Raw genomic sequence first — 27,497 nt, 5'->3', positions numbered from 1 at the left:
AGAGTGTATCTCTAGGTATGAACAGGGTAGGATTGATACCTCAGCCCACAAGTAGCCATTTCTCCAAGTGTTATAGATGGGGTAGTACTGAAAATGCATTGCCAGGAGACCTTCCCCGACTGATTGGTCCTCTCTTTCCATTTGAACCCAACCACCTCCTCAGCACTTATGCAGAAACCAGGCATTTATCTACTCAAAATCACCTGATGCACTTTTGTACATCCCCTCCTACTTAAGCATTCACTCACTCGCATAGCCACTTACTTTCTTCCTCCTGTTTGTTTTCCCCACTAGTTGTGTTTATCTCTATTGTAGTCTCCCAAGCAATTCCTAGAGTGTTCTTTACATGGTAAGCTCCCATTAAAAGTTGCTGCCGGTGATAATGGAAGATGCTAATGACAAGGGAAATGCACAAATAGCATAGCAAGAGACAGGACGAGATGCAGGATTCCCAAATTAGCCCCAAACAAGAAAATCAGCCCTAGAAGAATCTGGAAGAAGTCACTACAAATTCATTTTCAAATTAGCAAAGAGAACGTTCTTATAGTTAGTAGTTGGAATTGCAGATAGTCTTTTAAAAAGCCATCAAGGCTTGGGAGGAAAGAATATTTCCTGAATGGAAAGTGTATTTAAACTATTTACGTGTCTTTGTCCCTTCCCCCCGCCCTCCTGCCTCCCAACCCTGCAGATCCTTTCTAGCAGCTCTTTCTGAATGAATCAGTGATTAGAATTATTTTGGGAGGTATCTTATGAAAGAGGTACAGCAAAGACTGGTGGAAAAAGCACAGGACTGGGAGTCAGGTGACTTGATGGAAATGATGATGATGGTATATGTTAAGCTCTTACTATGTGTCGGGCACTGTACTAAGTGCTGGGGTGGAGACAAGCAAATTGGAGTTGGACGTAGTGTCTACCCCACGAGGGGGGTCACAGTCTCAATACCCATTTTACAGATGAGGAAACTGAGATTTAGAGAAGTGAAGTGACTTGTCCAAGGTCACGCAGCAGACAAGTGGTGGAGCCGGGATTAGAACCCATGCCCTTCTGATTTTCAGGCCCGTGCGCTATTCACTATGCAATGCTGCTTCTCATGGGGTTTAATGAGGACTTGGGGTTTAATCCTGGCTCTGCCTCTTGCCTGCTGTGCGATCTAGGGCCTATCACTTCACCTTGCTGTGACTCAAATTTGTCATCTGTAAAATGGGAATTCAATATCAGTTCTCCCTCTTCCTTAGACTGTGAGCCTTATGTGGCACAGGGACTCCATCTGACCTGATTATGTCCTATCCATCCAAGTGCTTCATATAGCATTTGGCCCATATTAACCACTTAACAAATACCATTATCATCATTATTATTATTATCATTGCTATTATAATTTTCATAAATCATTTGAGCTGGGTGCAGATATCCTGCAAGAAAAGTGTTAGCGGTTGATGGAAATAGAGAAGACTAATAAACTTGATCATATTCTGCAGATGAAAATCTGAGTCTCCTGTTCCAAAACAATGGCCTCAAACTTATTGAAGACTCCTTTTCTTCATCTAATGATGAAATTGTAAGCTCCATTGTTGCTTTTATCCAGTTCAAACTTATGATTTGGGGTAAGTTCATTGCTATTGTTGGAAAAATGATCCCACGTAATTTATTTCAAAAGACTGGGGTTCTTTTTATGCTAATGGCTCATGTGGTGTGCTTTAAGCTATGTATTCATGAGAGAAAGCAAATATTTTCCAAAGATGGATAAGGGTCATATCAGCTGATTCCTCTTTGTAACCAGGCCTAGGTACTCTTTGGACATCTTGATGTCGAGTCAGGAGGAGTTTTCTCCCTGGGTAGCAGACATTCGGACACTGCAGCATTTCTCAACTCTAGGCATCTAGATTTGGGACTCCCAATTAAGAGATCTGAAAACGAAGATAAAAAGTTCTCATCTGTGTTCTGCTAGCATTTTCAGTTGATGATAACACGAGACCTAAACAATTTGGTACTTAATTTCTGACAGGTTACTTAGTTGGATTCCCAAACCTTGTTCTGCAAATGATGAAGTGAATAAGGATTACCCCTGTTACCTCGCATATTTCCTTTGAGACTGCGTGTTTTACTTCCAACATTATTTCCAATGTAAAATTGGGGTTCCATGACAACGAATGTGATGTAGACTTAGTGTGTTATGTGCTGTTTTGTGTATTGAAGTTTGGTGACATTTAAAGTGGTGGGTAGTCAGGTTTTGTGAATTTGTTTTCATGAGAATTAAAACATTAGCACTGAAACATTTGTACTAATCACCCAACTCTTTTTTTCCCCCCAATGGTACATAGTTGAGAAGTTAAAAGTTAAAATTCTTGCATCTGTTTCGAAATGGATTTCTAAAACAAAAAAACGAAGAAAAGCTCCTGGCCACTTGAAGAAAACCAAAGAAACCCTGACTGAAGCATCATTTAAAGGAGAAGATGAGGTTTGCCTATTTCTTTCAAAGATTATAAATCCCCTTTTAAAGATATTAGTGGGGGTCTGATAATTCTGTGTTAGAATTATAATTTGGGCAAGGACAGAAAACTGAATTGCTAATTCTCCAGACTTTCATTCTCTTATTCTCTGCATAGAGATATGAGGTAAAAGGAGACTTTCAGGAAAGGGAGTCTTGGTCATTCATAGGGAAGGGCCAGTTGAGGCAGTTGTTCCACATCCCTCCTTCCTCCTGGGGACCCCACCCATCTTGGGGAATGGTGTTCTGGGCAGCTGCTCTTGTGCGAGAGAGGCAGGTGAAGCCATGCACCCAAATCCTTGGTGCCCCTTCTCTCCCCTACTGTTTCACACATTGGGAGCTCTCTGGGGTCCCATGTCCAGGGAGAGAGAATCCATTTAGGGTGATGGGCCCGAGACCCATCCCAGGAGGCAGAGGGTGGTGAAGCGAGAGGGGGACAGCACACGTGGGAGGCCATGGGGCTCTGCCCCTCCTGGGGTACCTCTGAGAGGAATGAAGCCTGAGATGGAAGAATGATGCTGCTATTGTATGGCTCTTTACAAGACCCTCTCCCAGGATAGCACATGCTGAAGTATAGGGCCAAATACTCCAGTGTGAAGGATACAGTCCTAGGATGGGACATAATAATTAGGGCCCCATGAACTCAGAGTCAGTGGCAACCAGGAGAAACCGTAAGCATGAATTTGCACACACTAAGCCTTCAGCAAATACCACTGATTGATTTGCAGTAGTTTGAAAGGCATCTATCCAGTCGTTCTTCATGTTGGGAAATTGACCCAACTCTGGTTGTTTTTATCCAGGTGTGTACATGTGTAGAGTGTAAGCTCCCTGTGGGCAGGGATTGCCTCTACCCAAACCCAAGTGAGGACCCCCTCAAATTCCGTGAGTCCTCCTCTGGCCCTCTGCCAATTGCACATCCTGGCCCTGCTTTTGATTTGGCCTCTTCCTCTTGTGAGCTTTCCAATAGTATTTATTTAGTATTTAGAGAAGCAGCGTGGCTCAGTGGAAGGAGCACGGGCTTGGGAGTCCCAGCTCTGCCCCTTGTCAGGTGTGTGACTTTGGGCAAGTCACTGTGCCTCAGTTACCTCATCTGTAAAATGGGGAATAAGACTGTGAGTCCCATGTGGGACAACCCGATTACCCCAGCACTTAAAACAGTACTTGGCACATAGTAAGTGCTTAACAAATGCCATTATTATTAGTAATATTTATTGCAAGCCTACCCGTCATTCGGTCAGTCATATTTATTGATCGCTGACTGTGTGCAAAGCTCCATATTAAGTGCTTGGGAGAATACCATAAAATTAGCAGACCAGATCTCTGCCTTTAAAACTTGTATTATCTCTGGTTACCTCTACTCATTTCCCATGTGTGGGAGAGCAGTGGTAAGTGGAGCCACAGTCAAACCTGCCTCTTTGGAATTGTTTCTGTGGTGTTTTGCAGGAACAAGGCCCTAAAACAGATGGTGTTGCTGGAGATTCCTTGCTGAAAGGCAATGACCAAGAAAAAGCCCTTCCAAAGCAATGTTTTGAGTTAGGTGCTCAGATTTACCACCCACCTGCAAATGATGAGTTAAAGAGTCAGTTAGAGAGTCCTGGAGGGGATCCTGCAAGTACTCGTTTCAGCGAGCGCGAACCAGTTGGAAGGTAAACAAACCATAACCAAGAGTAGCACACCAGTTTCGTTTCCTTCAGTGTAGCCATATAGTGTGATGATAAAAGCCAGATCAATTCAACTAGATTTAACATCATGTTGATAGAAGGGATAAGGAACCAACCTATCCCATTCCTCCTGCCCACCTAGAATTCTGACATGATTGAGCTCATGTAGAATCACAGAAATGGAAGAAGGAACCTTGAATGGTCACCTGGACCTGCTCTTTGCCCTACTCCCCCACCAGTTTCCTGCATCTTTCCGCATCAGACGAAAGCTCACCATTGGCTTCAAGGCTGTCCACCTTCTGGCAAGGCAGTGTGTGTCTTGCTTCTGATGTATGTTCTTGGGTGCTTAGAACAGTGTTTAGCTCAGTGAATGCCCTTGATTGGTTGATTGATTGTGGTTGGTTATGATGCCCCAAGAGTTTCTGTTGTCTTTTTATAGGCTCATTTCTTCAGTCACTTGGCCTTCCAGACTGTCAGCCACACTAGCCAGTGTTGTATTGACTCAAAATTGGATGAGCATACTCGCAATTCCTTCATCTCGCTCCTTGATCAAAATGCAAACTAGAACCATCTATGATGTTATTTTAACCTAATGTCCTTTTTCTTTTAGTGAACCTGTGTTTGAACATCCAGCTCCAGCAGTTGAAAATGGAGCACAGCAAGCCACCAAAGGAAGGTACAATAGCAAATGTTTTCTCTCCTTTTGTTGAGCTTAGCTGGGAATTTTAGGCGAGAAAATGGGTCCAGTTTTCACCATCTAAAGTGGCTGTTTCAGCTCTTACCTCCCACTGTATGTGGCTCCGTCGCCCGGAACCTTTCTACCTCTGAATTAAAGCCTTTCAGCAACAGAGTGACTGCATTAGGAGTTGCAAGTTAAAATCTAGGAGCAGTTTTTCATAGTGAAAAGTCTTACCAGAATACCAAGAAAGTTTGATTCACAAGAACCTAAGTGAATTGTGTTGGGGAAATAATTTTTGTCCCGACCCAATTAGTAAAAGTAGTAGTAGTGGGAGTGGTGGGAGCAGTTATTGAGCACCCACTTCCTTGGTGGGGTGCACTGTACTTGGTAGATGCTCTTGGGAAGTCCAGAATAACCAAATGACTTATTCTCTGGGCACAGGTTGCTCTTGCTCAAATGGGGGACATAAGGGTGTAGTCTTACTGAAGGCTGTACACCATTCAGTAAATGCTAGAGTTGGCCAAAGGGGCAGTATGACTCAAGGTGCTGGGAAAAGAATCAGGGCGAGCTAGTCGGAGGAGGTAGGATTTCAGGAGGGATTCGAATGAGGGGAGAGCTGTGTGGAGAACTGGGTGAGTGAGGGGTTAGAGGCGGGAGAGTCGAGAGCGAGGTGTAGTAAGAAGGTGAGCTGTGGGGGAAAGAGGAGAGTGACTTGGAGGATAGTGGGTAGAGAGACCAGTTAGGTCAGGTGGGGCCAGAAGGCGGAGTGCCAGGAAGCTGATTGGAGTTTTCGTTTGATTCAGAGAGACGCAGGGGGCCGGGGGAGGTTTTGGTGGGCAGGAGAGATGTGGGCTGAGCAATGATGCTTTGGAAGATGGTCTGTACAGCGGTTCATAGTAGGAAGGGTAGCATTTATGATGGGCTTCCCGTGTGCAGAACACTGTACTAAGTCCTGGGTGAGAATTAGACATGGACACTGCTGTACACTCCCTCACACAGTTCTCTCACGGGTGTTGCTAAATGTTGAAGCGAAAGGAGCAGAGGCATCCATGCTGGTTGCAGAATCGCTGGAGGTCCCTTTGGCGGATGATGGTCCCCAGTGTTGTCCAGACTGTGTTCCGTGGGGAAGGTATTGTCCCTCCTTAATCTTGCTCTGCGGGGGCAAGTCTCTCAGCCATTATGACTGTCCAGGCAAGGAGTCGGGGCAGGTGGATGGATGGTTAGACAGACAGCTCAGGAGGAATTGCAAATATGCAGACTGACAGCTTTTCATCTTACATGTGTAATGGTTACAGAACAACCCAAAAATCCCTAAAGAAGTTGCAGAAGAAAAAGTAGCTGATATTTTGACTAGAATAAAGAAAACAGGAAACCCCTGGAATTCAACTTTATGGTCTTACCTGGGAAGGAAGTGTGCAGTGGATTTGACCCTTAAATACTACAAGTTAGAGAAATTAAATGATGTAAAATTCCAAAAAGAGTTTTTGTGTAGAGATTTTAAAATAAATGTAACTACTCCTTGTTTCAAGTAAGTTCTGTCCTACTGATCCCAGTTAGTTTCACTACAGGATGTTCAACTGGGGGGCAGTGACATTGTTCCTTAAAGAGGTTGGTGGTTGCATGAGTTTTGGAGACCTCTGTTTAGCTTGTTTAGGGAGCTCGATGGAAAAAAACCACACAAGTATTTTTTCCTTTTGAATTGTTTGAGAATTTGCCTCGAGTTTTTCGCACTACAGAAAATTAAGGGCAGAGGACAGTAAAGGTTTTAATAACATTTGATTGTTAAATGTTCTTACTGGAAAAAAAGATTTGAGTGCCAAAAATACCCTTTTGCTTAAGACATTAAGAACCTAGCTTACTATCCAGAGTGAGTTATGTACTAGGAGAGAACGTAGCTCCTATGGTTCCAATGCATTTGCTTCATTTTCGACATGATGGTATATGGAAGAGAATGTAAGACAACTTTGATAAGTGAAAATTTTTAGGTAAAGTTAAATGAGATACCATGATTAAATAAAAATGATTTTTTTTCTGAAAATGTATCATTTCTTTGTTCTTGAGACATTTCTGGCTTGCAGAAACTACGTGCTCTCTATGGTCCCAGAAAATTATACGTCATTGATTATCATAAGTTTTTATGTTCTCATTTCTTTTATTTGACTGTCTCCCATCCTTTCTGGTGTCCTGGCTTAATATTTGCAATATGTACACATGACATTACTTACTTTACCTGATTTTACTTACAAAGAAGGCCTTTGAAAGACAAAGCTCTTAAAGCTAGAATTAAAACCTTCGCCCGATCCAAAAAAAAAAACACCACCAAAAAACACCTCGACTCCATATGCACAGTTGACCTAAGTAGGGCCCCATTGGAAAGATGGTGTGGGAAACCTGGTTGTTTCTCTGAAGAACAGCACATGTATTTCTATGTGTTACATTTCCCTGAGGAATGTGGCGGGAACACATATCCGGCCCTTTGGCTACCTATGAGATGTGACCCGATTCTGAGCTTCTGGCTCAAAAGAGCAAAATGGCAGCCACCACCTCCCTCTAATGGATTATGGGTGAAGTCTGAAGCCGTTGCACTGAAAGGAAAACTCCATAGTCAGTAGAACATCAAGCATCTGATGGTGAGGTTCCCTAGAAAAATGTAAATGGAGGTGAGTCAGGCAGACCGTGCTAGGAGTCAGGTTAGGTTCTCTTTTTGACTTGAGCCAGCACTTTCCACTGTCCCCATGTTTGTTTTCCATTTCCACAGACAATTGCTGTGCTATCATTCCCTCTCTCTTAAACTACAGTCATTTAGAGTGTTTGGGATGGCAACCTGATTCTAGATCATCGGCCTCATTTAGACACAGCAGAAGACAAATGGTACAATTCTATTATAAGGTCCCCAGGTCATTCGAATATTCCCCAATTTTCTTTTCTGCCCCTTAGAATGTGCTAGGCCTTCTCCTGCACTGAGTCTATATGTTGAACTAAGGGCACTGCAGAAGGACAGTCCCTGGGCTTCCTACCACTCATCACATTAATTGCCATCGTATCGGTATCTGAGGCACGCAGAAATGTAGGGAGTCAGCAGGTGAGACCCGTTCCTCTGCCGTGCTGGCCCAGGACGTGGGCCCTCTTTACAATGGGTGAGGTCCCTGAATAGTCTTTCCCCCAGCTAAGGACATGAAGAGTGGGGCATTCTGTTTCATTGTTGGTGGCATCCCAGGTTCTCTTTTGTTGTTTGTCTTTTATCCCATCATCTCCAACTGCCATTCTCCTATTGCATACCTTCTCATTCCTAATTTTTGAGCTTTCGGCGAATCAATTGTTAGTTCAGTGGTATTTACTGAGTGCTTACTATGTGCAGAGCACTGTAGTAAGTGCTTGGGAGAGTATAGTACAACAGAATTAGGAGACACATTCACTGCCCGTGACAAACTGACAGTCCCGAGTGAAAGCCTATCTGTACAGCTAATGGAAGTGCTTCAGTCAGTGACAGAGTACAGAGTGGATGTCACAGTAATCAGTTGATCAGCATACATTGAGGGCCCACTGAGGAGCATTAATTAATGGTATTTATTGAGCGTTTGCTATTTGCAGAGCACTGTTCAAAGACCTTGGGAAATGACAGCACAACAGAATAAGCCGACATGTTCCCTGTCCATAACAAGCTTTCAGTCTAGAGGGGACTCTCGCAAGGGCTTAGTACACTTGGGAAAGCAGAGTATAATAGCTGTAAGCAATGATCCCTGCCCTCAAAGAGCTTAAAATTCAGTGGGGGAAGCAGCCAATAAAATCTGTTATAGATGGGAGAAATGGGAGCCTGTAAGGATAGGTACAAGAATGCAGGGGGACGAGTACTAAACTGTTTAAGGCAGACTGTAAACTCGTGGGCAGGGAACATGTCTACCAACTCTGTTATACTGTACTCTCCCAAGTGGTTGGTACAGTGCTCTGCACACAGTGCTTAATAAATATGATTGATTGATTGGGTACAGGCCCAAATTCATAGGTGACACGGAAAGGAGGGAAAATAGGGTGGGGAAATGAAAGGTAATTCCGGAAAGGTTGCTCCTTGGAGGTAGAGAAGCAGCGTTGTTCAGTGGAAAGAGCACGGGCGTGGGAATCATAAGTCATGGGTTCGAATTCCGGCTCCGCCACTTGTCAGCTGTGTGACTGGGCAAGTCACTTAACTTCTCTGTGCCTCAGTTACCTCATCTGTAAAATGGGGATTAAGACTGTAAACCTCATGAGGGACAATATGATTACCTTGTATCTACCCCAGTGCTTAGAAATACCAACATTATTATTATTCGTATGATTTTAGTAGGCTATCAGGTACATGTCTGTAATTTACATTAATGTCTGTCTTCTCCCTGCCCGCCCCCATCCCCATCTCTAGACTGTAAATTCATTGTGGGCAGAGAATGTGTCTGTTTATAGTTGTATTGTACTGTCCCGACCACTTAGTACGTTGCTCTGCATACCTTAAGTGCTCAATAAATACGATTGAATGAATGAATGGATGGATAGAGGTGTGTTGGATGTGAAGATGGAGTTTCAAAGCCAGAAGGAAAAGGGGAGCAAGGGGTAGGCGGTGAGAAGGAAGAGGTTGAGGTACATTGAATAGGTTGATGTTAGAGGAGTGAAATGTGTGCCCTGGCTAGTAATAGGGCATTAGTGAGATTAGATAAGAGAGGAAGAGCTCATTGAGTACCTTTTTTTTAAAAAAAAAAAGTATTTGCTAAGTGCTCACTAGAGAAGCAATGTGACCTAGGGGATAAAGTACAGGCCTGGGAGTCAGAAGGATTTAGATTCTAATCCCAGGTCTGCCACTTGCCTGCTGTGTGCCCGTGGGCAAGTCCTTTCACTTCTCTGTTCCTCAGTTACCATGTCCATAATATGGGGATTGAGTCTGGGAGCCCTATGTGGGAGAGGGACTGTGTCCAACCCGATTATCTTGTATCTACACCAGCACCTAGAACAGTGACTGGCACATAGAATGTGCTCAATAAATACCACAATTATTACTATTATCATTATTATCGTCATCATCATTATTATGTTCTAGGCACTGTATTAAGAGCTGGAGTAGATACAAGCTAATCAGGTTAGAAACCATCCATGTCCAACTTGGGGCTCACAGTCTTAGTCCTCATTCTACAGATGAGATAACTGAAGCACAGAGAAGTTAAGTGGCTTGCCCAAGATCTCACTGTTAACAAGTGGTGGAACTGGGATTAGAACCCAAGTCCTCTCACTTATGTCAATGGTAAGGAATTTCTGTTTGACATGGAGATGGATAAGCTACCATTTGAGGTTTTGAGAGAAGTGGGGAAACATAGAATGGTGGTTTTAGAAGAATGATGATGACAGCAGAGTGAAGTATGGACAGGCGGCAGAGAGGTCAGCGGGGAAGCTGGTGCAGTAGTCGAGGCGGGATAGGCTAGGTGCTGGAACTAGTGTGGAAGGTAGCAGTTTGGATGGAGAAGAGATGAAGTCTAGAGATATTGCGAAGATAGGTCCGAAAGGATTTGGTGACAGACCAATGTGGAAAGAGCATCAAGGGGGCAAGATCAGTGGTATTGGATTGAGAGAAAACAGGGCCAGACTCTAACAAATGCTAAATACACAGTAAGTATTCAATGAATGCAATCGGTGATCCGGTAAGAGTGCGATTAGCTCAGTACAACCCTTCACTCCTGCTGTAGAAACAAGTGGGGCTCCCCTCCCCGCACCCCTTTCGATGCTTCCCTCCCTGGCCTGAACAAAGTCTCCCTCCAGTAGGCAGCCGAGTAGATCTTGTCACCTGGTGGCTGAGGTTGTAGGGGTGCCCCCCCCCCACACCCATCCTACTCCCACCAGTGGCCCACAGATGTCAGAACAGCCCTGTCTAGGCACATTCTGCTCACTTGGGGGGCCGGAGAGTGGGGACGGAGGACCCACAAAATGGTGCCCTGGACACTGCCCGCTCCACCTACACAGACTGGGATCGGCAGGACATCGCAACTGGTGAGCTCAACTCTTGCCTGGTGAAAATCTGTCAGCGGCCCAACATCAGGATGCTTAGTGGCTGGGAGAACGGTCATGGCCCAGAAAGAAGAACGGCACCTGTTGGCCTGGTACTGGCCAGATATGGAGTCATTGCACTGAGATGGACAGCTCACAAAATACAGATGCCAACCACCAGGTTGTTGGTGCCTTAATGATTAGTGAATAATAATAATTTTGGTACTTGTTAAGCATTTATGATGTGCCAAACACTATTTTCTAAACGCTGGAGTAGATACACATTAATCAGGTTGGACTCAGTCCCTGTCCCAAATGGAGTTTACACTCTTAATCCACATTTTACAAAGAAGGTAAATGAGGCAGAGAGAAGTGAATTGACTTGTCCAAGGTCCCACAGAAGACATGTGGTAAAGCTGGGATTAGAACTCAGGTCACTAAGCCACACTGCTTCTCACCTCACCCGCACCTGGAGGTCAAGGATTGTGTCCGCCCACTCTACTGTATCGTACTTTCCCCAGTAATGACAACAGTACTCTGCCCAGAGTAAGCACTTAAATCCTACTACTACTGCGGCAGAGATAGAGCAGGTGAGGATATTTGAGTGGAGTTCAATGAATACATTTCATTCCTTCATTCATTCCTTCATTCATTCAATCGTTATTTATAGTGTACTTACTGTGTGAAGAGCACTGTACGAAGTGCTTGAGAAAGTACAATACAATAAAGTGACAGTCCCTGCCCACAACAAGCTCACAGTCTAGAATGGGGGAGGCAGACATCAATACAAACAAAATTCCAGATAAGTACACAAGTGCTTTGGGGCTGGGAGCGGGGGAAGAGCAAAGGGAGTGAGTCAGGGCAACGTGGAAGGGAGTGGGAGATGAGGAAAAGTGGGGCTTAGTCTGGGACGGCCTCTGGGAGGAGATGTGCCTTCAATAAGGCTTTGAAGCGGGGAAGAGTGGTTATCTGTCAGATTAGAGGAAGGAGGGTGTTCCAGGCCAGAGGCAGGATGTGGGCTAGGGGTTGGTGGTGAGACAGGTGAAATGGAGGCACAGTAAGAAGGTTGACACTTGAGGAGCAAAGTGTGTGGGCTGTGTTGTAGAAGAAGAAATGTGAGGTGAGGTAGGAAGGGGCAAGGTGATGGAGTGCTTTAAAACCAATTGAGAAGTAGTTTAGTTTGATATGGAAGTGGATGGGCAACGACTGGAGTTTTTTGAGGAGTGGAGTGATGTGTTCAGGATGTTTATGTAAAAAAATGATCTGGGCAGCAGAGTTAAGTATGGACTGGAGTGGGGAGAGACAGGAGGCAGAGAGGTCAGCAAGGAGGCTGATGCAGTAATCCAGGGGGGATAGGATGAGTGACAGCAGTATGTCTGGAGAAGAAAGCATGGAATTTAGCGATGTTGTGAAGGTGGGTCCCACAGGATTTGGGGATGGTTTGAATATGTGGGTTGAATGAGAGGGAGAAGTTAAGGATGACACCAAGGTTATGGGCTTGTGAGACAGGAAGAATGGTGATGTCATCTACAGTGATGGGAGTGTCGGGGGAAGAGCAGGGTTTGGGAGGGAAGATAAGGAGTTCTGTTGTGGACATGTTGAGTTTGAGATGACAAGAGGACATACAATGGATGTATCTTGAAGGCAGGAGGAGTTGCGAGCATGGAGAGAGGGAGAGAGATCAGGGGAGGAGATGGTGATTTGGGTATCATCTGCATAGAAATGGTAGTTGAAGTCATGGGAGCGAATGAGTTCTCCAAGTGAGTGGATGTAGCCGGAGAATAGAAAGGGACCCAGAACTTAACCTCGAGGGACCCCACAGTTAGGGAGTGGGAGGCAGAGGAGGAGCCTGTGAAAGAGACTGAGAATGAACGGCCAGAGAGATCAGAGAACAAGGAGAGGATAGAGTCATTGAAGCCAAGGTTGGATAACGTTTCCAGGAGATGGGGATGGTCGACAGTGTCCAAGGTAGCTGAGAGGTCGAAGAGGATTAGGACGGAGAAGAGGCTGTTGGTTCCTCTCAGGGTTGGACCTGGAGAGTTTCCAGTACCCTACCAATCGTGACTATGGGAGGGAGAGTCAAGCAGAGGCATATCCATTCCATTCCTAGCTTGGGCAGTGGCTAGTGAGTGGAAGGCAATCGGCTATAAGTCAAAACTCACCTGTGCTGGGTAGAAGCGGCATGGGAGACAGTCAAGGATGGAGACTCAGGTTTACTGCGTGGAAGGAGGCAATGGTAAACAGCTTCCGTATTTTTACCAAGAAAACTCTATAGAGTTACCAGAACGATTGCAGATGGAGGTGCGGCATTCTGAGAGCTGTGTCCATGGCGTCACTATGGGTTGGACACGGCTTGACAGCATAAGACAACCACAAGAGGCTGTTGGATTTGGCAAGAAGGAGATCGTTGTTAACCTTTGAGAGGGTGGTTTCTGTGGAGTGAAGGGGATGGAAGCCAGATTGGAGGGAGTCCAGGAGAGAATTGGTGAAGAGGAATTTGAGATGGCGGGTGTAGACAACTCACTCAAGGAGTTTGGAGAGTAATGGTAAGAGGGAGATGAGGCAGTAACAGGAGGGAGCCGTGGGGTCAAGGGAGGTTTTTTAAAAGATAAGGGAGATATGGGCATATTTGAAAGCAGTGGGGAAGCGGCCATTGGAGAGCAAATGGTTGAAGGTGGCTGTTAGGGAGGGAAGGAGGAAGGGGGTGAGAGTTTCGATAAGGTGCAAAGGAATGGGGTCTGATGTGCATTTAGAGGGGGTGGCTTTTGAGAGGAGGCTGGAGATCTGTCAAGAAACTGCTGGAAAGGATGGGAGAGTTGAAGAGGGGCCGGACTGAGAAGGGACAGGGGCGATTTTAGGGAGCTCACACCCGATGGTGTCGATTTCTTTTAATGAAGTAGGTGGCCAGGTCATTGGGGGCAAGGGATAGGGAAGGTGGGGGGTCAGGGTACCTGAGGAGGAAGTTAAATATCTGGAACAACTAGTGAGAGCAATGGGCATTGTACGATAAGGGTAGAGAATAGTTGCTGGGCAGAGGCAAGGGCAGAGTTAAAGCATGCAAGGATAAACTTAAAGCGAACAAAGTTGGCCTGATATTTCGATTTCCACCATCTGTGCCCTGTGGCTTGAATGCAGGAGCAAAGTAGGAGGACTGTGCAGGAGATCCAGGCCTAGGTGTTAGTGGTATGAGGTCGCCAAAGAGATAGGGGAGCAAGTGAGTTGAGTTCAGTAGAGAGGGTGGTGTTGTGAACATCTATTTGGTCGTCAAGGTGGGTATTTGGGGAATGGAGGCTATGTGAGGATTGGTGCACTGAGAAAATTGGATGGGGTCCAGGGATTGGAGGTCTCTGTGGGGAAATAGTACAGATTTATGGGGAGAAGGTGCATGGGGGAGATGTCAAGCGAGGAAGGTGTGGTCAGAGGGATTTGAGAGTCGGTGGGGGAATAGATTTTGCAGAGTTTAGAGATGATGAGATTGAGTGTGTGTCCAAGTTGATGAGTGGGCGAGGTGGGGTGACCAGGTTGGATTGGTATGTAGATGGATATTAGTAATTAGTTAGATTTACAAAATTGAAAGTCACGTCTCTCTGCCTCAGTTTCTTGATCTGTAAAATGGTGATTCAGTACCCATTCTCCCTCCTGCTTAGACTTTGAGTCCCATGCATGACAGGGACCATGTCCGATGTGACTGTCTTGAGCTAGCATAGTGCTTAGTACAATGTTTGGCAGTTAGTAAGTGCTTAACAAACATCGCGGTTATCATTACTGTCATATGATGACAATGATAGTAATGATAATGGTGACGACCATCCATCAAATATGTCTTTGTACCTAACACTCTACTCAGAGCTGGGATAGATACAAGATGATCAGATCAGACCCGATCCCTGTCCCACCTGGGGCTCTCAGGGTAAGGTGGAGGGAGGCGTGGGTGACTCAGGGTTGCGCTGCCCCTCTCCGACCCCTCTTCCTTCTCTAGGCCTGGTGCGCAGTTCCCAATGTCCCTCCTCCACTCAGCCAGGTGGCTTGTTGCTTCTGGGTGCTCCTCTGGGCTGTCGGCGAGGTGGGACTGTACTTTTCCTGTGGTAGAGGGGAGCTGGGCGGTAGTCAGATAAGGTCCAGAGGTTTGGTGCCATCTGTATGGGGATGAACCAGGACCAGGACCCAGGTGAGAGGCACGCACTAGGAGGGATGCTGGAATTCCTGGGTTCTACAGACGAGGTGAGGGAGAAAACCGAGAGGAAATGGAGAAAGAGAGAATATGAATGAGAATAACCAAGTCACTAAAGAGAGCTAGGGAATGTGAGGGCTGTGGTAGCTGGAGTAGTCTGAGACTTGCCAGGATCGCAGGTGGAGGGAATAGTTGTGGTATTTCTTAAGCATTTGCTATGTCTCAAGCATTGCACTAAACTCTGAGGGTGGATACCAGGTAACAGGTGGGGGACGTGGGGACCAGAATCTAGATAGGAGGGAGAACAAGTACTAAATCCTCATTTCATAGATGAAGAACCTGAGGCACGGAGAAGTGACTTTCCCAAGGTCCCATGACATGCGAGTGCAGAGCCGGAGTAGAACCCAGTTCCTCTGACTTTCAGGCCTCTGCTCATTTCCACTGGGCCCTGCTGCTTCCCTATTAGGACTGGCAGGAGCAGGGAAAATGGGAGAATTCATGAGAGATAAAGGAGGGAGAGTGTAGATGTAGTATTTTCTAAGCTGGGAAGGTTATGCTCAGAGTGACGCAGAGATCGGTAAGGGGCTGCTGATGGAGTGACAGACTTTTTCATGATTGGCTTTGATCTCCCCAACCTTGTTTGTGGGTATCTTCAACTCCCCGGTGCTCCTGGGCCACCCTACCCCCCTTCTCAGGAGAGTGATGGAAGGATTCCGAAACTGCTGCAAGGAAGGCTTTGGTTGCCTAGTTCTTCAGAATAATTTGATCTTTCATTTTGTTTGCAAATCTTGTAGACAGTGCCAGTGTTTATTTTCACAATATTGGTGGTTTGAAGGTGGTATATGATCTCGTGAGTTTTCAGATGCGCCCAGCAAATTAAAAGACGTCGCCCTGTATACATTAGGAACTCTGGCCAATTCTAAGGGTAAGATCGATCATTTTATCTCATAGTGTACACCGATTCACCTGTCGAGCCATTTTAGTCTTCTCTATTTGCCATATTTGTGCATCCAGGTTTTACCTATGTGTTGTATTGATCCCCAAACAAATAACCAAAGTCATTCGAACTAACAAACCCGTCATAGTTCTGTGTGATTTACTGGCATTTAATGACTGTGCATTCCATTTTCCTATTCAGTTTACTTGAACTGAAATTGAAATTTGAATTGGTCAAATCGAACAGATCATTGAGCTTCAAAGGCATTGTAGTTATTCTTCTGAGTACACATTCCGAGTAGTTCAAAATCCAGATGATTATAAATGATTTTGACTCCAAAACCGTTAACATCATGGTTATGGAGATCACTAGAATTCATTGCTAATCCTTGCTACTCTCCCTTGCACGTGTAAAGTTATTGAAGGAATATAGAAAAACAGTCCCAGTGTCATAATCATTCATTCATTCATTCAATAGTATTTATTGAGCGCTTACTATGTGCAGAGCACTGTACTAAGCGCTTGGAATGAACAAGTCGGCAACAGATAGAGACAGTCCCTGCCGTTTGACGGGCTTACGGTCTAATTGGGGGAGACGGACAGACGAGAACAATGGCAATAAATAGAGTCAAGGGGAAGAACATCTCGTAAAAACAGTGGCAACTAAATAGAATCAAGGCGATGTACAATTCATTAACAAAATAAATAGGGTAATGGAAATATATACAGTTGAGCGGACGAGTACAGTGCTGTGGGGATGGGAAGGGAGAGGTGGAGGAGCAGAGGGAAAGGGGGAAAAAGAGGGTTTAGCTGCAGAGAGGTAAAGGGGGGATGGTAGAGGGAGTAGAGGGAGGAGAGGAGCTCAGTCTGGGAAGGCCTCTTGGAGGAGGTGAGTTTTAAGTAGGGTTTTGAAGAGGGGAAGAGAATCAGTTTGGCGGAGGTGAGGAGGGAGAGCATTCCAGGACCGCGGGAGGACGTGGCCCAGGGGTCGATGGCGGGATAGGCGAGACCGAGGGACGGTGAGGAGGTGGGCGGTGGAGGAGCGGAGCGTGCGGGGTGGGTGGTAGAAAGAGAGAAGGGAGGAGAGGTAGGAAGGGGCAAGGTGATGGAGAGCCTTGAAGCCTAGAGTGAGGAGATTTTGTTTGGAGCGGAGGTTGATAGGCAACCACTGGAGTTGTTTAAGAAGGGGAGTGACATGCCCAGATCGTTTCTGCAGGAAGATGAGCCTGGCAGCGGAGTGAAGAATAGACTGGAGCGGGGCGAGAGAGGAGGAAGGGAGGTCAGAGAGAAGGCTGACACAGTAGTCTAGCCGGGATATAACGAGAGCCTGTAGCAGTAAGGTAGCCGTTTGGGTGGAGAGGAAAGGGCGGATCTTGGCAATATTGTAAAGGTGAAACCGGCAGGTCTCAGTAACGGATAGGATGTGTGGGGTGAACGAGAGAGACGAGTCAAGGATGACACTGAGATTGCGGGCCTGAGAGACGGGAAGGATGGTCGTGCCATCCACGGTGATAGAGAAGTCTGGGAGAGGACCGGGTTTGGGAGGGAAGATGAGGAGCTCAGTCTCGCTCATGTTGAGTTTTAGGTGGCGGGCCGACATCCAGGTGGAGACTTCCCGGAGGCAGGAGGAGATGCGAGCCTGAAGGGAGGGGGAGAGGACAGGGGCAGAGATGTAGATCTGCGTGTCATCTGCGTAGAGATGGTAGTCAAAGCCCTGAGAGCGAATGAGTTCACCGAGGGAGTGAGTGTAAATGGAGAACAGAAGAGGGCCAAGAACTGACCCTTGAGGAACTCCAACAGTTAAAGGATGGGAGGGGGAGGAGGCTCCAGCGAAGGAGACCGAGAATGACCGGCCAGAGAAGTAAGAGGAGAACCAGGAGAGGACGGAGTCCGTGAAGCCAAGGTGAGATAAGGTATGGAGGAGGAGGGGATGGTCGACAGTGTCAAAGGCAGCAGAGAGGTCAAGGAGGATCAGAATGGAGTAGGAGCCATTGGATTTGGCAAGAAGGAGGTCATGGGTGACCTTAGAGAGAGCAGTCTCGGTAGAGTGGAGGGGACGCAAGCCAGATTGGAGGGGGTCTAGGAGAGAATGGGAGTTAAGGAATTCTAAGCATCGATTGTAGATGACTCGTTCTAGGATTTTGGAAAGGAAGGGTAGTAGGGAGATAGGGCGATAACTGGAGAGGGAAGTGGGGTCAAGAGCGGGTTTTTTTAGGATGGGGGAGACGTGGGCATGTTTGAAGGCAGCGGGGAAGGAGCCATTGGAGATTGAGTGGTTAAAAATAGAAGTTAAGGAAGGGAGGAGGGCAGGGGCGATGGTTTTAATAAGATGAGAGGGAATGGGGTCCGAGGCGCAGGTGGAGGGGGTGGCACCTGCGAGGAGGGAGGAAATCTCCTCTGAGGATACTGCAGGGAAGGAAGGGAAAGTAGGGGAGAGGGTTGGTGGGGGGGAGGGGAGAGGCAGAGGGGTGACTTTGGGGAGCTCAGACCTGATGTTGATAATCATCAACATCAATGGGACTTATCGAGTGCTCCCTTCGGACAGAGTACTGTAGTAAGCTCTTGGGAGAGTAGAGCACAACAGAGTTGATAGACACATTCCGTGCCCACCATGAGCTTACAGTCTAGAGGGTCATGCAGACATTCATGTAAATAAGTCATTTATAATATATCATTTATGGATATGTACACCGCTTAGACTGTGAGCCCGTCATTGGGCAGGGATTGTCTCTATCTGTTGCCCCATTGTACATTCCAAGTGCTGAGTACAGTGCTCTGCACATAGTAAGCGCTCAATAAATACTATTGAATGAAAGTACTGTGGGGTTGAGGGTGGGGCGGATATCAAATCCCCAAAGGTCACAGATCCAAGTACATAGACAATGCAGAAGGGAGAGGGAGCCGGGGAAAAGAGGGTTTAATCGGGGAAGTCCTGTTGGAAGAGAGGTGACCCTAATAAGGCGTTGTAAGTGGGAAGAGCAATCTTCTGGCATACATGGAATTGGAAGGAGTTTCAGGCAAGGGTTAAGACTTGGGAAGGGAAGGAGTCGGCGCCACGATAGATGAGGTCCTGTCAAAGAGAGTAAGCTGGTGTAAGGGAAGGGAAGCCTGCGGTCTGGGCAATTGTAGGAGATCAGCGAGGTGAGGTAAGAGGGGGCGAGATGCTCAGGTGTTTTAAAGCCGATGGTAAGGATTTTCTGTTTAATGTGGAGGCAGACGGGCAACCATCGGAGGTTCTTGAGGAATGGGGAGACAAGGATTGAACTTGTTTTAGAAAACTGATCGGTGCAACAGACTGGTGCATTGACAGGAGTGGGGAGAGACAGGAGGCCAGGAGGTCAGCAGGAAGGCAGATGCAATAGAGAGGTCAGATGCCCCATTGTTTTCCAGAGTACCATTTGGAGTCGTGGATCTGAAAATGATTTTTCTTTTCTCTTTTATATGGTTTGCTTAACACGGAAAACTGTTTCAGTGCTTCCCAGTATGTGGGATTTTTTTTTTTTGAGAGAGTTCATTCATTCACCCATTCAGTGATATTTAAGGAGTGCTTGCTGTGTGCAGAGTACTCTACTAAGCGCTTGGTATTAAAGAGGAAATTTTCCTCAAGTTGCTTCATTTTGAGGGCAGAAAGACCCCAGTTTGAAATGAGAATTGTGTGCACCTGATGGGGAAGGAAATGCCCAGTTCTTTTAGAATGAGTTAGATGTGACTCATTTGCTCTGGATTATGGTCACACCGGCTTCATACTGTGCACAGTTCGATTGGAGCCACAGAAAATTGGCCCAGTTTCTTCAGTGCAAGCTTTTAATTTGTTCAACTTGTTTTTAAAAGTATTTGTGCTGTGTAATAGCCATTCTTATGACTTGTGTTCTTGTTTCAGTCCTCTGTCAGCAAAGTCTCTGTACTCATGAATTTTTTGATGAAATAAAGATACTCATAGTTGACGAGAAGTTCAGCGTGGATTTGCAAACAGTCTCTGTCGCCCTTTTGGGCCTGGTTTCAAAGAGCAGTAAGTGTGGATTTTCCAAGGAGAATTATCTCCATGGAACATAAATATTTCGTTTTCTGTTTGATATGGTCCATGTACTAGAGCAGCTCTTCTCAGCCCTTTTAATCCAGGTTCCACCGAAGCCATCTGAAGGCTGTGTATGCACCTTTCCAGTTAATAAAACGGTCTGGATTTGGTGGGGTCATAAAATGATATCCAGGTGCTTTCAGGTGTTCAGTACTTGAGAGGTGTCCAAGTTGAGAAGCAGTAAAGCTCTGACCTTCCTGCCTCCAGTCTCTCCCCACTACAGGCCTTATTTTACGTGGCTTTCTGTATCTGTTTAAAGAAAAAAAACCCAATAAGAAACATTTGGCCCGAGCCTCCCCATTCCTGAAAAACCTTCAGTGGTTGCCCATCCCTCTCTGCATCCAACAGAAACTCCTTACCATGGGCTGACCTTACCACCAGGCGACTGAGTGGCGTCTTTCCCCCTCCTACCTTCTTACCTCACTGATCTCCCACTACAAGCCAGCCCACATCCTTCGCTCCCCTCTCTGTAATTTCCGTGGAGGGGGGAAATGAAGGGCGGTGGTGGAATAGGGGGACGGGGATGGGGCTGAGGAGGGGTTGGATGGGAGTGAATTGGGAGGGACCGGTGTGTGGGGAAAGTGACGAGGAGGGGTGGTAGGTGCAGGGGGCAAGGTTGGGGGGAGTCATTCATTCATTCATTTGGTTGTATTTATTGAGTGCTTACTATGTGCAGAGCACTGTACTAAGCTCTTGGGAGAGTACAATATAACAATAAACAGACACATTCCCTGCCCACAGCGAGCTTACAGTCTAGAGTGGGGGAAACACATTAATATAAATAAGAAAATTACAGACATGTACATAAGTGCTGTGGGGCTGGAAGGGGGAAGAACAAAGGGAGCAAGGCAGGGCGACACAGAAGGGAGTGGGAGAAGCAGAAAAGGGGACTTAGGGACTGGAAGCCCATTGTGGGCAGGGATTGTCTCTCTTTATTGCTGTATTGTACTTTCCAAGCGCTTAGTCCAGTGTTGCACACACAGTAAGCACTTAATCATTATGATTGAATGAATGAAGGAATGGAAGGCTACTTGGAGGAGATGTACCTTCAATAAGACTTTGAAGGGGGAGAGTAATTGTCAAATTTCAGGACAGAAGACGTTCCAGGTCAGAGGCGGGATATGGGTGAGGGGCCGGTGGCAAGATGGACGAACTGGAGGCACAGTAAGAAGGTTAGCATTAGAGGAGCATAGTGTGCGGGCTCTAGTAGGAGAGTAGCGAGGTGAGGTAGGAGGGGGCAAGGTGGTGGAGTGCTTTAAGGCCAATGGTGAGGAGTTTTTGTTTGATGCGGAGGTGGATGGGCAACCACTAGAGGTTTTTGAGGAGTGGGTGACATGTCCTCAATGTTTTTGAAGAAAAATGATCCGGGCAGCTGAGTGAAGAATGGATGGGAGTGGGGATAGGCAGGAGGCTGGTAGGTCAGCAAGGAGGCTGATGCAGTAATCCAAGCGGGATAGGATGAATGATTGTATTAACGTGGTAGCAGTTTGGATGGAGAGGAAAGGGCAGATTTTAGCAATGCCGTGAATGTGCGACCGAAAGGATTTAGTGATGGATTGGATATATGGTTTGAATGAGAGAGAGAAGTCAAGGACAACGCCAAGGCTACGGGCTTATGAGTCAGGATGGATGGTGGTGCTGTCTACAGTGATGGGAAAGTCGGGTGGGGGGCAGGGTTTGGGTGGGAAGATAAGGAGTTCTGTTTTGGATGTGTTCGGTTTGAGGTGATGGAAGGACATCCAAGTGGATGCAGTAATCCATGCGGGATAGGATGAGTGATTGTATTAACTTGGTAGTAGTTTGGATGGGGTGGAAAGGGAGGATTTTAGCGATGTTGTGAAGGTGGGACCGACAGGATTTAGTGATGGTTTGAACATGTGGGTTGAATGAGAGAGAGGAAGAGATCAGAGGGAGGGGACTGATGGCACATAGCGGGGGTTTAGGTGTAAGGGAAAGATTGTCCGGAGCTGCCGCAGTTGAGCTGTAGCCCCAGTGTCCAGTGCAGGTTCCTCTAGTGGGTGGGGACTCAGCAGGTCCCAGCCTGGGGAAATCCACAAGATCTGAGCTGTGATTAGCGAGTCATTAACTCATCATTAAAGCGGCTGCCCAGAGTGCATGGGAAAGCGCCATCAAGTCTTTGCCACGGAAAGCCACGGGAAGCAGCGTGGCTCGGTGGAAAAGAGCCTGGGCTTCGGAGTCAGAGGTTATGAGTTCGACTGCCGGCTCTGCCACTTGTCAGCTGTGTGACTGTGGGCAAGTCACTTCACTTCTCTGTACCTCAGTTCCCTCATCTGTAAAATGGGGATTAACTGTGAGCTTCACGTGGGACAATCTGATTACCCTGTATCTACCCCAGCGCTTAGAACAATGCTCGGCACATAGTAAGCGCTTAACAAATACCAACCTTAAAGTCGTGAGTTGTGGAGTGATAGTTGACACCATTGTTATCTCCTCAGTGAGTGACTATCCTGTTTCTTTGGCGGCACGTCCAGGCCTGAGGGGTCGGGGTTTCGGCGGGGATCTGGCGATTCGTTCCTCGTGCAGTCCCAAATCCCCGGTGCATGGACGAGGGTGCGCCGTCAATATGTTCTAGAACCCCTGCGAATGTGGGTGGGCACGGGGTGCAGAGGGCAGGGGTCTTTTCCCTCTGGGCAGTCCCAGGCCTCCGGTAGGGGGGGCTGGGGTACAACTATGCCTCCATCCCCCATCCCCCGTTTGCTCAGACCTTAGGCACCCACGTATACAGAGGGTGACCCTTCCCCTCGGGCGTGATCCTAGACCATCAGGGAGAGGGCAGGGGTCGGGGAGCTTGGCATCCCTTCTTTCCGATTCAGTCCCAGACCCCCCCGCAGGCAGGGAGGGTGCTCCGAGGGCGGGGGGCGGGGGGAACGTCAGCGACCTTCCCCATTGTGTGTGGATCTGGAGGGGTTGCTCCACCTCGGACCTCTGGTGCCATCGCCGCTGCCTCTCACAGCCTTCTCATGCAGCCCTGCTGCCATCTTCGCCATCTTATCGATGAAGCCTTAAGCGTTAAGTAGATGAAGAGTTAAGATTCATTTTCTTAAGAAAATCAGAAATTAGTTCCACTATTTCATCAAATTTTGTACTTTTGATAAAGTACAAAATAAGCTTTTACATGTACTGAAAAATTAGACCTGCTGTGACTCTATCAGTGTCATTCAGTGCCACATCTCTCCACCCGCATTATTTCCACAAGTGCTAAGAAAGCTGCACTATATTTTATATGATCAAACACCTGTTAAGAGTACGTTGAATCACTGAGGACTTCCAAAAATTCCCATGAGAAGCAGCTAGGCCTAGGGGGAGGAACATGGGTTTGGAAGTCAGAAGACCTGGATTCTAATCCCGGCTCTGCCACTTTGGGCAAGTGACTGAACATCTCTATGCGTCGGTTAATCACATCCACAAATTGGGGATTCCTTACCTGTTCTCCTTGTACTTAAAACTGTGAGCCCCTTATGGGACCCGAATATCTTGAATGTATCCAAGTGCTTAATATAGTGCTTGACACATAGTAAGTGCTAAACAAAATACCATCATCATTATTATTATTATTATTATTATTATTATATGATGTATAAACCCTTTTGGGTTATTTTTAGGTGCTGGACAGATGCATTTGAGAGAAACAGGCTGTATTGCCGTTCTGCAAAAGTTATTCATGTGAACAACTAGGAAACTCATCTTTGGTCAAAATAGTAAGGAACAAAGTTTTGCAAATTTAAAACCTTTTTAAACCACTTGAACTGCTTGTTTCCTAATAGGGAAACTCTCACAGATTCTGAAATTGATTTCTCGAACCAAAGCTATAAGGAGAAGTATCCCCTGTGGTATGCAGTGTGCAATACTCTGGGTGCAGCTGTCAACAAGTCTAGAAATGGTAATTATTGTCAATTTCTACGTTTTTTGTGGCCATTGAAAAGTGAGAAACTCCGTGAATTGTTCACAGCTGAGTTCTTCCAGTAGAGTGTCTGAGCAAAGTCAAACTTTCACCTGCTTTGGGTTTGGTTTCTTTTCTTGTCAGAGGAAAATCAGAAAATTTGCTGTTCCATTTGGCCCCATGAAAAGACCTTGTTAGAAGCATTTATGAAGCCTGACATAATTCGTCCTCTTTGCCTACTTATCGGACTCATAGTGAAAGGAAACCATAAGTGTAGACCATTTCATAATTGAGATGCATTTAGGAGAAGTATTGTCATGGAATGATCGTATGCTTGATCCCCAGCAATGCTGGAGTTTCTCTACGATAAACCCGACCCAGATGGCGGTAGCAGCTTATCAATGCTTTATAAAGTATACTAGAGTAACGGTTTATTCATTCGTTCAATAGTATTTATTGAGCGCTTACTATATATATATATATATATGTTGGTATTTGTTAAGCGCTTACTATGTGCCGCGCACTGTTCTAAGCGCTGGGGTAGACATAGGGGAATCAGGTTGTCCCACGTGGGGCTCACAGTCTTCATCCCCATTTTACAGATGAGGGAACTGAGGCACAGAGAAGTTAAGTGACTTGCCCACACTCACACAGCCGACAAGTGGCAGAGCTGGGATTCGAACTCATGAGCCCTGACTCCAAAGCCCATGCTCTTTCCACTGAGCCACTATGTGCAGAGCACTGTACTAAGCGCTTGGGATGAACAAGTCGGCAACAGATAGAGACAGTCCCTGCCGTTTGACGGGCTTACAGTCTAATAGGGGGAGACGGACAGATGAGAACAATGGCAATAAACAGAGTCAAGGGGAAGAACATCTCGTAAAAACAATGGCGACTAAATAGAATCGAGGCGATGTACAATTCATTAACAAAATAAATAGGGTAACGAAAATATATACAGTTGAGCGGACGAGTACAGTGCTGTGGGGATGGGAAGGGAGAGGTGGAGGAGCAGAGGGAAAAGGGGAAAATGAGGGTTTAGCTGCGGAGAGGTAAAGGGGGGATGGCAGAGGGAGTAGAGGGAGAAGAGGAGCTCAGTCTGGGAACGCCTCTTGGAGGAGGTGAGTTTTAAGTAGGGTTTTGAAGAGGGAAAGAGAATCAGTTTGGCGGAGGTGAGGAGGGAGGGCGTTCCGGGACCGCGGGAGGACGTGACCCAGGGGTCGACGGCGGGATAGGCGAGACCGAGGGACGGTGAGGAGGTGGGCGGCAGAGGAGCGGAGCGTGCGGGGTGGGCGGTAGAAAGAGAGAAGGGAGGAGAGGTAGGAAGGGGCAAGGTGATGGAGAGCCTTGAAGCCTAGAGTGAGGAGTTTTTGTTTGGAGCGGAGGTTGATAGGCAACCACTGGAGTTGTTTAAGAAGGGGAGTGACATGCCCAGATCGTTTCTGCAGGAAGATGAGCCGGGCAGCGGAGTGAAGAATAGACTGGAGCGGGGCGAGAGAGGAGGAAGGGAGGTCAGAGAGAAGGCTGACACAGTAGTCTAGCCGGGATATGACGAGAGCCCGTAACAGTAAGGTAGCCGTTTGGGTGGAGAGGAAAGGGCGAATCTTGGCGATATTGTAGAGGTGAAACTGGCAGGTCTCGGTAACGGATAGGGTGTGTGGGGTGAACGAGAGAGACGAGTCAAGGATGACACCGAGATTGCGGGCCTGAGAGACGGGAAGGATGGTCGTGCCATCAACGGTGATAGAGAAGTCTGGGAGAGGACCGGGTTTGGGAGGGAAGATGAGGAGCTCAGTCTTGCTCATGTTGAGTTTTAGGTGGCGGGCCGACATCCAGGTGGAGACGTCCCGGAGGCAGGAGGAGATGCGAGCCTGAAGGGAGGGGGAGAGGACAGGGGCGGAGATGTACATCTGCGTGTCATCTGCGTAGAGATGGTAGTCAAAGCTGTGAGAGCGAATGAGTTCACCGAGGGAGTGAGTGTAAATGGAGAACAGAAGAGGGCCAAGAACTGACCCTTGAGGAACTCCAACAATTAAAGGATGGGAGGGGGAGGAGGCTCCAGCGAAGGAAACCGAGAATGACCGGCCAGAGAGGTAAGAGGAGAAGCAGGAGAGGACAGAGTCCGTGAAGCCAAGGTGAGATAAGGTATGGAGGAGGAGGGGATGGTCGACAGTGTCAAACGCAGCAGAGAGGTCAAGGAGTGGTTTATACCCACTGTAAGTAAAGTCACTATGCCAGTATTGCCTGGGGAGCTTGAAAACGAGATGAGTTCATTCATTCATTCAGTAGTATTTATTGAGCACTTACTATGTGCAGAGCACTGTACTAAGCGCTTGGGATGTACAATTCGGCAACAGATAGAGACAGTCCCTGCCCAATAAAAAAAAAAAAATGTTGGTATTTGTTAAGCGCTTACTATGTGCCGAGCACTGTTCTAAGCGCTGGGGTAGACATAGGGGAATCAGGTTGTCCCACGTGGGGCTCACAGTCTTAATCCCCATTTTACAGATGAGGGAACTGAGGCACAGAGAGGTTAAGTGACTTGCCCACAGTCACACAGCTGACAAGTGGCAGAGCTGGGATTCGAACTCATGAGCCCTGACTCCAAAGCCCATGCTCTTTCCCCTGAGCCACGCTGCTTCTCCAATAACAGGCTCACAGTCTAAAGGGGGAGACAGCAAAGCAAACCAGAACTCTCCCACTCCCTTCGACATAGCCCTTGCCTTTGGATTTGCACCCTTGATTCATCCTTTCTCAGGTGCACAGCACTTTTGTAGGTATGCATTATTTATTTATTTATGTATGTATTTATGTATGTATTTATGTATGTGTTCATTTATTTTAATGAAATCTTTCCCCCATTAGACTGTAAGGTCGTTTTGGACGGGGAACGTGTCCACCACCTCTATTATAATGTACTCTCTCAAGTGCTTAGTACAGTGCTCTGTGCACAGTAAGGGCTCAATCAATACAATTGATGGATTGATTGACGAGTTCGATGCATTTCACTGAAAATTCTGGATAAGTCATAAAATAGGTTTGATTTTATCAGGTCAGGATATCGAACCTATTTAAGAAGCTTAATCAATCCATCACTCGGTTGTATTTATTGAGCTCTTTCTGTGTGCACTGGACTGAGTACTTGGGAGAGTACAGCGTAACACTGTTCGTTGACTCGTTCCCTGCCAACACCGAGTTTGCACTCAACAAGGAAGTCTGATTCCCGAATTGCAGCCAATGGAATTCTAAGGAAAAGACAGCAAGGGGAAATTCAGGGCCACTGAGAAGCATGGATCAAGTGATAGAACACACCATTTCCTAGGTCCCCTTGATATAAAGCATATTAATCAGTGGAGTTTATTGAGTGCTTACTGTCCATCAATTGATGGTATTTAATGAGCACTTACTATGTGCAGAGCACTGTACTAAGTGCCTGGGAGAGGACAGTACAACAGAATAAGCAGACACATTCCCTGCCCATAATGGCCTTACAGCCTAGATGGGGAGACAGACAGTAAGATAAATAAATGAATCATGGATAGGTACATGAGGGCTGTGGGGCTGAGGGAGGGGTAAATCTTGAACA

The 27,497-nt window shown here is 46.7% G+C and overlaps 1 protein-coding gene across 1 annotated transcript in view; it reads left to right on the top strand.

The window, feature by feature from the left end:
* Positions 1–27,497, top strand: part of LOC103170271 (telomere repeats-binding bouquet formation protein 1-like) — a 60,234-nt gene that overhangs the window by 17,770 nt on the left and 14,967 nt on the right. Inside the window, exons 11-14 of the mRNA XM_029057320.2 lie at positions 1,479–1,604; positions 2,322–2,458; positions 3,932–4,134; positions 4,760–4,825. Coding sequence (XP_028913153.2) covers positions 1,479–1,604; positions 2,322–2,458; positions 3,932–4,134; positions 4,760–4,825 — 532 coding nt within the window. The remainder of the gene's footprint in view (positions 1–1,478; positions 1,605–2,321; positions 2,459–3,931; positions 4,135–4,759; positions 4,826–27,497) is intronic.

The sequence above is a fragment of the Ornithorhynchus anatinus genome, unplaced genomic scaffold (assembly GCF_004115215.2).
Source record: "Ornithorhynchus anatinus isolate Pmale09 unplaced genomic scaffold, mOrnAna1.pri.v4 scaffold_93_arrow_ctg1, whole genome shotgun sequence".
Lineage (NCBI taxonomy): Eukaryota > Metazoa > Chordata > Mammalia > Monotremata > Ornithorhynchidae > Ornithorhynchus > Ornithorhynchus anatinus.
The sequence above is the reverse complement of the archived record's forward strand: the minus strand, read 5'-3'. Positions and strand labels throughout refer to the sequence as shown.